General features: G+C 38.3%; 1 protein-coding gene across 1 annotated transcript; it reads left to right on the top strand.

The window, feature by feature from the left end:
- Positions 1-1123: 1123 nt before the first annotated feature.
- Positions 1124-12601, top strand: LOC115516179 (F-box/LRR-repeat protein 21). The gene is made up of 6 exons (XM_032592896.1): positions 1124-1181; positions 4530-4625; positions 6829-7195; positions 7763-7885; positions 10996-11167; positions 11534-12601. The coding sequence occupies exons 2-6, from the start codon at positions 4543-4545 to the stop codon at positions 12175-12177; spliced, it is 1389 nt and encodes a 462-aa protein (XP_032448787.1). The 5' UTR covers positions 1124-1181; positions 4530-4542; the 3' UTR covers positions 12178-12601.
- The last annotated feature ends 4113 nt before the right edge of the window (positions 12602-16714 follow it).

The following is a 16714-nucleotide window of genomic DNA, read 5'->3' on the forward strand; positions in this document are numbered from 1 at the left end:
GTGGTTTGTCCATTACACCTCAATAAAGCTGTTGGAAAAAAAATCTGGGGAAACAATTTGTGTCAATTTGGAACTATGTCCATGATAAGCAACAATGGAAGTTCCAGAATATTATGTATAGTCTGACCTCAGACTTAAACACAAAAAACAACTAATGATTAAGAAAAAGTAATAAAATCCTCACCTCTGTGTCCTTTTTTGGTGTATGTATTGAAGCTCAGGTAGTTTACACAATGAAGGATTGCAGTGGTTAGCCCCAGGGAATGAGACGTGGCATAGGACAGGGAGGTAATAAACACATATTTAACACCCAGCGGTTACCACTTTTGATATTTTAAGTTTCAGGTATTTGTATATTAATAAAGGTGTGCTCTTTTCTGGGAGGTTTTTTTCTAGAAACTGGAACTATTTGGTTGGGCGTCAGTTTTACGGCGTAGGTGGTCACAGAGGTGTAGCTAAAGAGCAGCAGGCAGACGACCTCCCACTCATCGCCTAGGGAGGCGCCCCGGGGATCGCGGAGCAGGTGCGCACTCGCGCGCGTCCCCCTCTCGAGAAAGGCGGGGCTGGGCGCATGCTAGGAGGGGCGGACGCGGGGCCTGGGCGGGGCTAGGGTGGAGGACACCGGCTGCTTCAGGGGTCTCGGTCCGCTACCCGGAGCCGCCAGCTCTGGGTGGGGGAGGGACACCGGAGCGCCGTCGGGGTGGGCGGGTCCTGTCGAGCAGCACGGCCCGGGGACGCCGCCGAGTCGCGCGTGCTGCCAGCCCCGAGGTTACGTGCGTGAAGGTAGCATTTCCTTGTGGGGGTCGCGGTGGTCTTCGAGGAGTGCGCCTCCTCCGGCTTAGAAGGAGCCGCGGGCCGGAGGCCGGGTCCTGCCTCCCGCGGCTGGAGACCCGGAGGCGCCGGCGGTCCCCGCGCTTTATTCCGGGCATGAGGAGGCGTGACCTGGCATCCCCGCGGGGGTCGCCCGAGGCTGGGGGGTGGCGGGAGCCCCGAGGAGCGGCCGCACCCCGGATCCAGGCCCCCAGCCGCCTCGCAAACCCGGCATTTGATTTGCCCCGAGGTGGGGTCGTCTGGCGGGTTTTACAGCCTCGGGTGGTTCGCTTCTCACGTGTGTGTCTTTCCACAGGGCCCTGCGCAGGACCCGCGTGCGCGAACTCCGTAATTTTCTTCCTCTGTGGAGGGTAAGCTTTGAGAGGGCCGTCCACAGCCTCCCGCGGCCGTCGGGCGCGCACTCGGGGGTATTGTTTTTACGGTAGTTGAGGAAAATGCGCAGTGGTCACGGGTCCGCGTGGTCGCTTTTGCGCGACTGCCGGGGGTGGGGGGGGAGGGGGGTGGGTTCCGGGAGGGTAGCGGCGGAGTTTATATTTGCCATAAAGAGATGTCCGAGACAGAGGTAGACTTAGACCTTTCCCGCGACTTGGGACATTCTGCACTCAAAGGGAACTCGTTTTGTCTTGGCCCGTGTGCCCGGAAACTTTTCCCAAAATGTGAAGTTGAATGGATTAGGAGGATTTTCTCAGAAAAAAAAAAAAAAAAAAAAAAAAAAAAAAAAAAAAAAAAAAAAAAAAAAATGTTGCAAAATGCTTTCTTGAATCCTTTGTGTTAACTGTTAGGTCCTGGACCCTCCCCAGTTCCGAAGGCTTCTCCTGGTCTGGGACCTGGCCTGCCTTTTCTCTTTCAGAGTCTGGCTGGAGAGGTTGGGGATGGGGAAGGAGAGTAAAAAGCTTACACAGACCTTCCTCCTCCATCCAGGGATTCTAACAGATTGCCCAGTTCAGGTTCTATATAACCCTCTCCTTGCATCTCAAAAGGTGTTTTCAATCTACACTTATTTTGAAAATTTCATTTTTCCTATGAGTCATTAAAAGGAAACATGCCTATTTTAAAATTTAAAGTTTTTTTCAATAAGCATATCTGAAGGGCACAGAGAGACTTTTGAGAGAGTATAAAAAATTGCTAAATCAGTGGTGAGAACACCAAAATGCTGGAATCACTGCTTTAGGAAAGATTTTATTTGACATAATACTTCTTTTTGTCTTATTGAACCCTCGATGATACTGTAATTGATTTTCATATTTTTTTGAAATTGCAGTTTTTAGATTTAGAAGGCAGCTGAGGTCATGTGGATTGCAAAGACTAAATATTTTTTACAATATTTCTAAAAAAATTATGTTTTGTTTTCTACCTGGATGATAAACTCTGGGGAAGAAATGTTGGCCCTTAGCATAATTGACTCTTCCATTAGAAAGCCATGTGTTTTTTGGGGTGCCTGGGTGGCTCAGTCGGTTAAGCATCTGACTTCATCTCAGGTCATGATCTCACTATGTGGGTTTGAGCCCCACTATCAGGTTCTGTGTGCTGACAGCTCAGACAGAGTCTGGAGCCTGCTTCCCATTCTGTGTCTCCCTCTCCCTCTGCTCCTCCCCCCCCCCCAAAACCAAATAAACATTAAAACAATAAATAAACAAAAAAAGAAAGCTATGTGTTTTAAAGCTGATCTTCAGCCCATCTGTCCAGGCCCCACCTTCCTTGTCATTGCACCCATGATTAGGATTTCAGACCCCTTAGCAGATGCCTTTTAATCTGTGGTAGCAGCAATGAGATTTCTAGTTTGCTGTTTTAGAAAGCAGCTTAAATAAAGGACATTTGATAATAATTTCTGTTCATTTTCATGTTGCTGCTTCCAACAACTTTGTCTAGGGTTTTAGGTAGTTTTGAATCTTCTATTATCTGTAATATTCACACAATATTTCTAGCATTGTGATGACTGAAAACTTGAAACTTTCTAAAATACTTCCTGTGTATTCATTTAACCAATTCTGGAAGAAGTGATGATGCAAAAGATAGTTGTTTCCATTGCTGCCACCAGATTGGCTTCAAGATGTTCATTTAATGTCTTTGAGAATGTTCTTCTCAAGAATACTGTCGGAGATTTCTTAAATACTCTTGGAGGATCCAATTCACATGTTCACCTGTTCCGCCAAATTAGTAAAGATAACAAAAAAGGAAATTGGGTTAGGGTGATTAGGCCACTAAGTGGATTTTGAGTCATTGTTACATTCTTTGCTGAATGCTAATAAATCTTTTCAAACTCTAGACTTGCACTGAAGATCAGTGTCAAGCTATCCTTTTTTGGAAGTTTGGTTTATCACTTGATGGGGAGTCTGATTTCATGTTCTTCTGTGGCTCACAATTCCAGGTAGTCACTCTGAAACAGCAAACAAGTGTCCTCAGTACCCAGGGAAGTAGTTCATCTGATTCTGAAGACTCCAGTGAATTGATCAGTGATAGGTACTTACTTACCATCTTCTTAGGGGTTTTAGATAGTAATTCACTGTTGTAGTACCCTTGCTAGATTACTGCTGTATTCTCCAGCATACACAACGGCCTGCAAACACAGAATTAGTCAACTTGATACCTCAGTAGAAAATCTTCTGCAGTAAATAAAATTGTGTGACATCTGATGAGGGGACTACAGGTCATTTACCTTTCCCTTATTTGTGATATTCCTTTGAAAATGTGCCAGTAGCTCCTTTCTGCCTACTTCCGGAGTGGAATACAAAGTGGGAGAACCAGCCTTGCCATTAGCTTGTAAATAGTAGTTCGGATAGGAGTAGAACAACGGGTAGTGGTGGGGAAATGAAATTGTGGATGTTAAACTCAAATACATTTTCCCTATCTGTGCTCCAAAGCTCTGTGTTAGGAGTTGGATTCAGAGAGAAATTGAGAGCTGGCAGGTAGTAGATAGCAGCTATTAGAAATTTTTAGTGGATTAATAGATTGCCCCCCACCACCTCCTCTGTATAGTTGAATTTGGCTTATGAAAGTAGTAAGAACGCATTTATTTATTTATTTTTTACTTTACGACATTTATTCATGATGCCAAGGCAGTGAATTTTATCCCGATGTAGACCTGTTACTGTTTTCTTTTATGTGCATAGAATGCCTCTAACTCTGGTAGGTCACTGTGCCTAAAATTGGTCAGACCTCAAAGATGTTAGGAATGAATCGATTATGAATGAATCAGTTATATCTATCATCAGTGAAAAACTTAAAAGACCACAAAAGTATGTGTTAATAGGAGACTAGTCAAATGATATTTGATAAAAATGTATGTCTTCTTATTTATCATTACTCTAGTGGCATTATGTGCTCCTAAAAACTGGAACTGAAAGATTTAACACAGCCCATAAGCAACTACATAAAATCTTGGACTACTTAAACTTTCTGTAATATCTCTCCATACATGCTCATTAAAATATGAATTTTCAGAACTCTCTGATTGATCGCAGCCTTCTGAGTAGAACCCCCAGTCTAATTTTGAGTGGTGACGTTCCCGCTAACCAGCCGAGTTGTTTTTATGGACTGGTTTCCTGCCAAGTAGAAAATAATTGTTTGGGAATCAATAATTGCTAAACAAAATCCTTCAACGTAATGCGATCGTATCTAAATATCCTAAGCATACGAATTACTGGATTTTTCCTTATATATTCTGATGAATGTATTTTTGTGGTATTTTGCCAAGCTAGGAAGTGAAATCACATGGATGTTGGTGAGTACCCCATGGCAGCTGTTACTTCATGTGGTTCGTTCAGAGTGAACTGTAACTTGGAAGCCTCCTTTAGGTAAGAAAGTTGGAGTTTGAAAGAGAAATCACCAATTCTTTTCAATGATCATGTATGTTTAGGTTAGAATTTTTATGTCATGGTTTTCAAGCTAATAAAGATTAATTTGTCTTGCCTTCTAACATATATTTTAATGTTGCTCCCTGGAACTAGATTGTATAAAATTTATGATTTGTGGGGGCACTGGGTGGCTCATTCACTTAAACGTCCAACTCTTGATCTCAGCTTAGGTCTTGATCTCAGGGTCCTGAATTCAGGCCCTGTGTTGGGCCCCATGCTGGGTATGAAGCCTACTTAAAAAAAAAACAAAAAAACCCCCAACTTTGTGGATGAGCTTTATACTCTGAAAATAAATGTACACAAGGAAAAGGGAAATGAAATGTTATTTTTAACAGAATTACCGGTATTCATCTAATATCTGTTATTTCTGGTGATTTTATCAGTGAATTGGCAATTTAATATTTTACTGAAAAAACAAAACAATCCATGTTATGTAGAATCAGATTTAATGTGTAGCACAATCCCTTTGTTTACAACTGCAAGGCAGTTTTCTAACCTGGTACTTAGATGAAATTTTCATTTGACTTTCGGTTTCACTGCTTTTCCAGTGAGGGATTATATTAGCGACAACTTTGTTGGTGATAACTTGTAAGATTTTAACAATACATTCTGTAAGCTTACCGAATAAAACACGTACAGGCAAAATGTTTATAAATGTGCTCTCAATTTAGGATCCACTGTACATTCTTTTACCTTACTTGGGCCATTGGATTTCATTTTAGGGCATTAAAATTAAAGAGTAGGTCTGCCCTTTCAAAATAAGTGTATTTTGGAAAAAGAAAACAAAAATAAGCGTATTTTGAATAAGCTTTGAATTATTGATGTCAGCAGTTTCATATATCTTATGTTATGTCACTGGACCGTTTCTCAGTCATGCGCATAACTGGTTGATTCATACTAAAATGTGTGTGGTAGCTCTTGAGATATAGCTTTGCAACTATTTTTGCTTTTCATTTTAGTTTTCCAAACCCTAAAGATGACATTTCATTTTTGTAGCAACTTAATAGGTCTGTCCCGCTTTTGGGATCCAACCTTCTCCTGTAATTAAGAAATGTTTCACATCATACAGAGATATATATATTTCTAATGTTCAGGGATGAAAAGAGGGTTAAATAAAGTTCAGAACCACTCTTAGCATTATTTTGCCTCTGAAATAATTGTGTGCTTAAACACTTTGGATTCTTATGTAGAATGTACACACAAGATAACCCTATATACTTGGGTGTATCTGGACCTGAAATTTGCTGGAACTTAGTTGTGTCTCAAGCTGGCTAATACCTGGAGATTCATCATGTCTTTTTGTTGGAGAAGACTACTCATTCCTTTGCTATTGAGCATCAGGTGCATTGCTTACAAGGCTCTGTCCCTGGTGTGTCCAGCTTCAGTAGAGCTCCTTTGTCCTGGGTGTCACCTGAAAATTGTGCTTCAATTTAAGAAATGAAATTAGTTCAGAAGAAGGCACTGGACAATTTAATATAACAACAATGACTGCAACAATGATTAAGCCTTTACTATGTTCCAGTACTTAGAGTACTCTAATCTTCACAACAAGCTTATGAGATGAGGTACTGCTATTCTCCCTGCTCTTCAGATGAGGAAACTGAGGCTTAAATTTGCTCAGACAAGATTGCATGTTTGTAAATGGCCCGGCTGGGACTTTTCCAGGCCTATGCTTTTGATTATGTTTTACTGTCTTTCAGAACCCCCAGGAGTTGTTAGCACAATTGCACTGTGATGCTTTCTTCTCTGTAGAAGTTAGTAAGAGTACAGTAATTGACCAGGAAGGAGCCTGGGACACACACTGCTTCCATAAACGTTTCCTTTTAGAAGCCTTCCCAACCACTCCCTCCCATTCACAAACTCAATCACATACCATTGCTTTATTCTTCCAGTGCGACTTGTCCCAATTTCAGGGATGGCATTTCTCATGCTATTTCACGACTTAACCATAGCTCTTTGAGAGCAAGTTCCCTCTTATCTCTATATCCCTAGCATGTCACAGTACCTATCAATGCATGAAAGTAGATTGCTATTAAAATTTGTTAAACTGTTTTTCATTTTCTAATGTTAATCCGTACAATTAGAAGACACATGTCTAGGAAATGAGGAAAGTGTTATCACTTAACATTTTTAATGTTTACAGAATGAAGAGGAACAGTTTATCTGTTGTGAATAAAATTGTCCAGTCTTCACCAGCAGTGAAACAACCAAAAGTTGGGTTCTACTCTTCTCTCAGCCACACCCACATGCACACTGTTCTTCTAGACTGGGGGAGTTTGCCTCACCACGTAGTATTACGCATTTTTCAGTATCTTCCTTTAATAGATCGGGCCCGGGCATCTTCAGTATGTAGGAAATGGAATGAAGTTTTTCATATTCCTGACCTTTGGAGAAAGTTTGAATTTGAACTGAACCAATCAGCAACTTCATATTTTAAGTCTACACATCCTGATCTCATTCAGCAGATCATTAAAAAGCATGCTACCCATCTCCAGTATGTCAGCTTTAAGGTAAGAAAAGTGTTAAATAGAAACGACTTGCATTTTGTTAATGTCATTTTTTTTTGTAGATCTAGATCCCAGTATTGAAGTGGTCAATAAATTTTGCAGGATTTTTATTCTGAACAATTTCCTGTTTTTCTGTAGTTATTTGCATACTTGTATTTTGTTAATGTCATTTTTTTGTAGATCTAGATCCCAATATTGAAGCGGTCAATGAATTTTGCAGGATTTTTATTCTGAACAATTTCCTGTTTTTCTGTAGTTATTTGCATAGATTGAGGTAAAGAACTTGAGCTATAACTTAAACTTCATTTTGCTTCCTCTGGATTGTACTACTAAAATTCAGGTCATCGTAGAGGATTTGAAAGCATGGAGCACCTAAAAAGTTACTGTGTCACTAGCTCTATTTCTCACTTTTTGTCTGAGACCTTTTGTATAAAGAAAAAATACTAATTTGTTTTATAGCTTGACGGGATAAATACAGCTTTGCAATTGAATTCTGTTAAATAGTTATATTGCCAATAATTTTCTGATAACTTACCTTCAGGAGATTAAGATTTAAAATTGTCTTTGTAGGTTGACAGTAGTACTGAATCAGCAGAAGCTGCCTGTGATATACTTTCTCAGCTGGTAAACTGCTCTCTCCAGACCTTGGGCTTGATTTCGACAGCCAAACCAAGTTTTATGAATGTGTCAAAGGTAAAGATGCCAGGCTTTTTTGTGAGATAAACAAAAGCTCTCAAATATTTCAATCTAGGCAAAAAGGATTCTTTTACTAAAAGTAGATGGTGTCTTCCTTATATTCAGAGAGTTACTTGAGGCAGTTTTCTCTTGACTAGCACGTATTTTTGCTGAAATAGCTTATGCATGGTTTCATTCTTTACATATATTTTGTAATTGTAATAATTGTTTCTACAGTAGCTATCGTTAATGTAAAATTCAGATGTTGTACGTAGGATTTTCAAGTGCCTTACTTAGTTTCTTTGAATATAGAGTGTGTATGGCCAATAGTGGATGTTTTTCTTGTAATTCTATAGCTTCTGCGTTGGAGGTAGAACAGCATAATTCTAAATGAACTATACCAATTAGGATGATATTGGTTTCTATAAAATAGAAACTCTAAAACGATAGTAGCTTACACAACATGGCTGAAGTTTATTTCTCTTACATTAAAGAAATCTATGCATGAGCATAGCTGGGTGAAGCTGTTGGGATCTCGAGCCCCTTCCATGCATTCCATTTTCTTTAAGGCATTTTCTTCATTTTCACAGTCCAAGATGGCTTTCTGAGCTCCAGCCATCACATCCTGTTCTAGGCAGCCAGGTGGAAGAAGTGGGGGAAGAAGGGTACGCCCCCTGCTTTTCAAGGACCCTAGCCATGAGCACCACATAATGCTTCTGTTGGTATCTCAGTGGCCAGCACTTAGCTGTGGGGCCACATCAGGTTTCTGTTTGACGAGGAATATTTCTTAGCTCGCTGGTACTGTGCCCAGCTAAAAATTGAGACTGGATTACCAAAAAAGAAGGGATGAATGGTTGTTAGGAAGCAGTCAGCAGTCTCTGCTGCATAAAGTAGTAACTGTCTTCATTCAGGCTTCAGCTTGGATGCCATCTCTTCAGACAAGCATTCCTTGACCAATTTTGCTAAAACAGTGCCCCCTCCCCCAGTTACACTCCACTATATGTCAATATTTTCTTTATAACATTCATCAGTGCCTGAAATTACCTTATTTATTTAGCATGTTCATTCTCTTCTCCTAGAACAAAACATAAGTTCTTTGAGGGCAAGGTTTCTATTTTGTTTATTTACCACTGTAAACCTAGAGTTAAGTAGTGCCTGGTATATAATAAACACTAAATTATGGGTGCCAGTAAAACCGGCTAATGGAAACCTTCCTGTTGAAGAGGACTGAGGAATAGTAGCATCTTCTCTCTCATAAACTGGGTCATGGCTCTCAAGCATTTCCACTAGCTTGTTTATCTTTTTAAGAGATAGGGAAAATGGGTCATTTGGGGATTAGAGTAATATAAGCCATCCGATGGAAACTTGCTACTTCTAAACAGTTATTTCCTTGTATATGAATGATGGAATCAGATTAGCCTGAAATTGTTAGATTCTAAGCTGTCTCAAATGCAGCACATCAGCTTCTTTTCTGGGTAAGCTGATGCAGTCACGAGGGTGAGGCAACAGTGATTAGCAGACTTCCTTTCAAGCTCTGCCTTTACAGTTAAATGAGTTGAGTGGCTTCCGGTAAAGTTGTGTATCTCTCTTGAGTGTCAATTTTTTTCACTTGTAAACTGAGGAAATATAAAATACAAGGACAGTATTTTGTTAGGCATAGGCGTAGAGGGTGCTGAAGGAATATATGGATACGATAATGAAGTGTGTACTCCAATGCTTAAAAACATCCTTCAGGACCATAAGGGTCCATTGAGAGTTGATGAAAGGGAAAGTAAACCTTAAATTTCTTAAAGAAAACGTGATGTATTTCTCTAATAATTTTTGGCACAATAAAATTTGGTAAAGAGATCTAGCTATCCACCATTTAAAAATTTATATACATCCATTTACAATTAGTAAAAACCAGTGTGCTTGATTATAAATGAACTGAGACATAACCAATTTGGTCATTATTTTTTAAAAAATTTTTGTAATGTTTATTTATTTTTGAGAGAGACAGAGCACAAGCGGGGGAGGGACAGAGAGAGAGAGACAAAGAATCTGAAGCAGGCTCGAGGCTCTGAGTTCTCAGCAGAGAGCCTGACATGCCTGACTGGTGCTCAAACTCACCAGCTATGAGATCATGACCTGAGCCAAAGTCCAAAGCCTGTTGCTTAACCAACTGAGCTACCCAGTGGCCTCTCCAATTTGGTCGTTCTAATAGGAGTAATAGAACCTTTGGCAGAATCTGGATAGACTTTGAAAAAGGGAAAATGATCATGCATGGATTTGGTTTTCAGACTATCTGTCAAAAATTTTGAAATTGTATGCACTTTTTGGAGTCTTTATTTAATTTTCTACAAAAGGCATATCACTAAAGAATAAGATTATTTATTTATTTATTTATTTACTCATTCATCAACAAATATTTATTGATCTCCTACTATGTGCCAGATATTATTTTAGGTACTAGAAATACAGGAGTGAATAAAACAGATGAAAATTTTGTTTATTCTATGGCAGGGGTTGAAAAGATTCAGACAGTCAGTAGTTTAGGCTCCACAGGCTGTAGTTCTGCAGCTACTCATCTCCAGCATGGTAGTGTGAAAGCAGACACGGACAGCATGTAAGTGAAGGAGCACAGCTGTGTGCCAGCCACACTTTAATTGTGAGCACTGGAAGTTTCATATAATTTCCACATGTCACAAAATATTATTCTTTACAAAACTTTTTTCAGCCGCTTAAAAATATAAAAACCATTCTGAACTCAAGAGACATACAGTAGCATACTAGGTTGGATTTGGCCAGCAGATCATAAGTTGCTAGCCCCTCTTCTAGGAAATAAATATAATTATATCCTTTTAATATTGGCAATCACATTCTTAAGATGGAACATAATTGGAAGATGTGTGTATGAAATTTTGGAAACATTCTTCCTTTCTTGCCATTCCATTTTTCAATTGTAAAAGTATGAAAGTATACTTTGTCTTCTACTGACTAATGGTGTCATGAAAAACACTAATATGTTGATTGCTTTCACTGTGTTTTTGTTAGTAAGTGTTGATATAAGTAATTTTAATGGCCTATTTGCTTGAAGCTCTAGATGTTTAAATAATGTTTCCACAATTCTTTCCTTATTGCCGCGCAAGTCTCATTTTGTGTCAGCACTTACAGTTGTTTTTGTCAACTCAAAATCATTATCATCGATCAAAATTGAAGATACACCAGTGGATGATCCTTCACTGAAGATTCTCGTGGCCAATAATAGTGACACTCTAAGACTCCTAAAAATGAGTAGCTGTCCTCATGTTTCATCTGATGGTACACTATATCTTTTTAAGCGTTTTTGATGTTTTTTTATTATACTAATAGTAATGTAATTTCATACTGAAAACTACATGCTTATGAAACAATTGAAAAAGTAATATTTTTTCAAAAGAAGTCTTAATCTGTAAACTAGGCATAGTTTAAATTGCATCTAAAAGTATTTTAGTCATAGGTATATTTTATTATACATATATTTTTTATTACTACATATAATTGTATGCCTGTATCTTGGCATCCATCTCAGAAATCATTTCATGTCTATTTTGGCAAATAATGAATAATGTCAAATTTAGATTTATGAAATGTTGTGTTAGTATCAGTAATTCTTGGTTCTTAAAAGTTTTTCCCTGTTTCCTGCAGGAATCCTTTGTATAGCTGACCATTGTCAAGGCCTTAGAGAATTGGCATTGAATTATTACATTCTAAGTGATGAACTTCTCCTAGCCCTTTCAAGTGAAACTCATGTTCGCCTTGAACATCTTCGAATTGATGTTGTGAGTGAAAATCCTGGACAGGTTGAATTTCACACTATTAAAAAACAAAGTTGGGATGCACTTATTAAACACTCCCCTGGAGTTAATGTTGTTATGTATTTCTTTTTATATGAAGAAGAATTTGAGGCATTCTTCAGAGAAGAAACCCCTGTTACTAACCTTTATTTTGGTCGTTCGGTAAGCAAAGCAGCTCTAGGCCGGATAGGTCTTAACTGTCCACGACTAATTGAGTTAGTGGTATGTGCTAATGGTCTTCAGACTCTTGACGATGAACTTATTTGCATTGCTGAATGCTGTAAAAACTTAACAGCCTTGGGCCTCAGTGAATGTGAAGTGAGTTGCAGTGCATTCGTTGATTTTGTAAGACGGTGTGGGAAAAGGCTGACCCACCTCTCCATAATGGAAGACGTTTTGATCCCTGATGGTAATTATAACCTAGATGAAATTCACACTGAAGTCTCCAAATACTTGGGAAGAATATGGTTCCCTGATGTCCTGCCTATCTGGTAATTAGCTACCAAAGATTCTTAATTTTTTTTTTATTGGTAAGATAAGCTTCTTTCTGTCTATGCAAATGTAAATTTTAAGATGCATTGTTGAAATATTTTAGGTAAGGTATATTAACATTTGCAAACTGTCCTAATGGATTGCAGCAAAAAACATTTGAAAAAAAAGTAGGAGAAATTTTAAGAGCGAGAAATATCCATAAACAGGGCTTAGATCCTGTATTGTGGATTAGGTAGCTGATATGCTAAACGCTATCAATGGTTTGTAGATGAGTTCCTCAGCCTTCCTCGAAGGGATATTTTAGCTTGCTAAATAAATTTATAATATTGAGCTTCGGATCCCTAAATTATGATGTTTATAACTTTATATTGCTTTAATTACTTTTATCTTGGTATTAGTGTGTTTTACAAGATATGTAGTATTAACAACTAAGAGTAAAATAAAAGTATAGTTACAGAGGCTGACTTAATTGTACTTAATTTTTAGCACTATATAAGATCATATTATAATTCAGTAAACCATTTCTAATTTCTAATACACTTTGAATTCTACTTTATTACATTAGCTTGAGAGAAAATGCGCATTAGATTAAAATTAATACTGATCAATTTAATAAAAATATTCTAATTGTTCATTGATTAAATATGCTTCTGAAAATTTTAGAAAGTATATTTTGCAGAGTGTCTCTGGGAGGGAATCAGCATTTACTGACCTAATCCTCTGTATCTAGAATTGTCCCAGAGGTCCTTTGCAGAAGTGATCTTCTAATTTCATTAGTGACACAACTAAAACTCTTTAGTAGTTATGTATTGACTTGAGGGTGAAGATATATGCTTAAAATGACCTACAAGACCCTACATAGTGTGGCATCTCCCTAATTGTACCAAACTTCCCCTTGGCCCTTCTCCATTGTCTTTCACTTCCTTAAGACTGCCATGCACTCTCTAGTCAGAGGGCGTGAGGATGTGTTCTTCTTTATGCTTAGATTACTGTCTTTGCTCCCTCAGATCTTTCCTTTAGATGTCATTCCTTCAGGGAAGCTTCTGACTTTCCACACTCTATGACTTCTGTTTGTGGCAGTCAGCGTTATTGAAATTTGCCATTTGCTTCTATGATTATTATCTGTTAATTCTACTGCACTGTAAGCTTTATCAGTGCAAGGTCACTGTTGGGTTTTGCTCACTGTTGCATCCTAGCATGTAGCATAATACTTAGCAAATAGTAGACTCTCAGTAAATTTTACTTAGGTACTTGCATTTCCAGACTTGTTCCCTTATGCCTTCCCTTAATATCTTGTTTCTTTCCCAGAAAGCAACTTAAAAAGTTGCTTCATCTAAACTTAAAGTAAAAAGAAAAAAGAAATGTTTATTACTTTACAGTTCTGAACATTTTTTAATTAGGAAAAAATTTTAAATATTCTCACCTGTTAAAGAAATTAGAATAGAATACATTGTGGTTTGTACGTGGTAGTTTTTTTAAAAAGAGCATATTTTAGATCTGCCTTTTTTAGAGCTTGTATTTGTGCAAGCATTCTCAGCCCTGCCCCCGTGTTCTTTCTCAGGGCAAGCTGTGTAAGAGCGGGCATCTTACCTCATTTACTTTTGTGTTTGAGACTCTCAGACTGGTGTGTGGTACATTAGTATACCCTCAGTAAGTGGGAGTGGAGCTCATATACTGGTTAAAAAATAAAACCAGTTTCTTAAAGACAGTTGTTACTATTGTGGAGCATGTCCTTTATACCTTAAGATTCCAGGAGACTACAGAAGCGGCATATAAGAAGGCACTCAAAGTCTGGTTAGGATAACGGGACAAACATAAAGGAAATAGGATAACCAAGATGGAGGGACGGGCTGGTTGAAGATCAGAGTAATGGTGGAAATAGTGAAGAGGTAAACTTTCGGTCTCATCGGGTATTACTCTAACATGACATGGTGGAGGAGTCAGGGAGGAGTATATATACCTGAATGGTAAGGTGGTGGGATGCCAGTGGTGGTTTCACCAGAGAGCAAAGAGAGGGACTAAAGAAGGGAGATCAAGATGGAGTTTCTCCCTGTTACCTACTAACGCAGAGCGATAATGAGTACCAGTGGCCTCTTTTACAGTTGCTGCTCTAATTGGTGGTTTTTAGGGACCCAATAGTCAGACGTAGTGAACTAGGCAATAAAATAACCCTTACAAAGACAACTCAGCAAAATTGATCAGCTCAATTACATGACCCTGGTTGGTCTTTTATTGGCTTTATAAATTGAATAGCAAACATTTTTAGGATAGCCAAAATCAAGACAAGAAAATACAGAGTATTTTTGATGCTTTGTCTAATGAAGATGTCTCCATTTACTTTGGAAGTCTATGAAAAGTACTGTTTACTTAAGATTAGAGGATTCTAGATTAAAATGGCCACTTATCTTGTCCTTCCATTAAATTACCTTCCTGCAGAAAACTCAGAACATTTTGTAAGTAAAAAGTAATTTTGTTTCCGTTACTAATTTAGTCATCAAACCTGACACAATTTTTGAAGTATACTTTGCTATCATTTCCCAAAGGAAAAATAAGTTATTTAGTACTATCACTTTCCTATCATTTGAACCTTAACAATACTTTGAAGATGTTGACACCCAGATCTAAAAGGAAAAGGAAATTAAAAAACAAAACCCTCTGATGCACCAGAGGGCGCTGTATTCTGGTTCTTCATAAGAGTAATCCTTGGGTCTTAAGTTTGCATTTCCATTCAACAGATATGAGAGTGCTTATCCAGTTCTAGGCAGAAGGCAGCATTCTTGGGGAAGCTCTCAGTTCCGGGCAATGAGTTTGGTCTTTTAAACAATCGCTTAGGAAGGTTGATTATTTATTGTTCAAACATTTTAGGGCTCCTTTAAAAACTGTCTTTGAAGTCTCCATGCTGTTGTCTATTTTGTGTTCTCAGTGGGAACACAGTCTTTGTCCTTTGAAAGCAAATTTAATTTCCGGAAACAACCTAAAGTTATTTGGCCATAAGGGATCAATAAGGTAGATGATCAAACCAGAGAGTGTTGGTTATAGGTTTTGTTTTAACTAAGAATCAAACTCTTGTTACCCTTGTATGAAGTGTCATGATACGGTAGAGAATAATATCTACCTGGATATGAGGATAAACCAGTTGTGTAGTAGAGACTCTGAACTGAGAGTCTTCATTAACTCGTTCTTCTTGACCACCCACCTTCACGTCTTGTTACCAGTATAACAGTATAACATATCATAATAAATACTCATGAAATCACCCCCCAGCTCTAAAGTGACAACAATGACATAACAAGAACTTAAATTTTTCTGTGTGGTTTCCCTTATTCACTTCTGAGATAATTAGTCTTCATTATTTGCTTGATTTCCTTTTTGTATATTCTTACCACACTTGTATGTGTTCCTAAAAATTATGTTTTGGTTTTAATTATTTTGACTTTCTAAAAAGAGTATCATATTGTATGTAACCTTAAGTACTTCTTTTTACTCAAAATTATATTGTTGTGATTCATCCATTTTGTCATGTCTATCCGAGGCTCATTTATTATGACTGCTAGACACTATTCCATTCTGTGCTAAATCACGCAGTTCATTTGTTCATATCAGCTGCCCATGGGGATGTGAGTTGTTCAGGTTTTGCCATGACAAATAGTTATATTATGAACATTTGTATGTATATGTCCTAGCATACAAATGCAGCTACTTCTCCATTAGTAAAGTTCAGTTAATTACATTTTCCATTAGTACATCTGTAGTAAGAATGGAATCTTCTCACTGGAATTCCAAAAGGATTTAAGCAAAAATTCGTGAAAAGTTTCCACAATGATAAATCAACCTACTCATTTCTCACTAACTAAAATCCAGGGAGCCAGTTATTTCTGGTCCTTTGAATAGTTGTTTGGTCTTTTTTCCCCTTCCTACCTGTTGTCAACATAACTAAGGAAGAATGATCTAGATTTAAAGTGATGTGTAGAGGGGCACCAGGGTGGCTCAGTGGGTTAAGCATCTGACTCTTGATCTCAGCTCAGGTTGTGATCTCAGGGTTGTGAGTTCAAGCCCCACGTTAGACACTGTGCTGGGCTGAAGCCTACTTAAAAAAAAATAATGTGTAGAAATAAGTGGCTACGATATGCATATGGTAGATGAGGCTGACTGACTTGGTTCCAGGAGATACTTCAGGTTAAGATAGACCTCTTTCTCATTCCAGTGCTTCCTATAATGTGCTCTTACTGAAATTGAGACTACTGATGTATTTTCTTGGAATGCCATCATTTATGATTTAGAAAATCTTGTTGATATAGTGTGGGGAAGAGTGGTTGTGCAGACCAGCAAACTCTGTCTTAATCCATGCAAGCTCCTCACCTTGTGACCAGTTTGACTTACCTGAGGATATTGCTTTGCTGAAACTTTTCAATACCTTAACTAAAGTTTAACTCTCATTTGTTCACTCAATATTTGTGCATGTGTGTCTAGCATTGTGCAACATTCTCTTCTTGTACCAAGAAAATAACTTCAGGCTTTTTCTTGTTTTCAAGCAGAAAGG

Source organism: Lynx canadensis, chromosome A1 (genome assembly GCF_007474595.2).
Source record: "Lynx canadensis isolate LIC74 chromosome A1, mLynCan4.pri.v2, whole genome shotgun sequence".
NCBI classification, from domain to species: Eukaryota; Metazoa; Chordata; class Mammalia; order Carnivora; family Felidae; genus Lynx; species Lynx canadensis.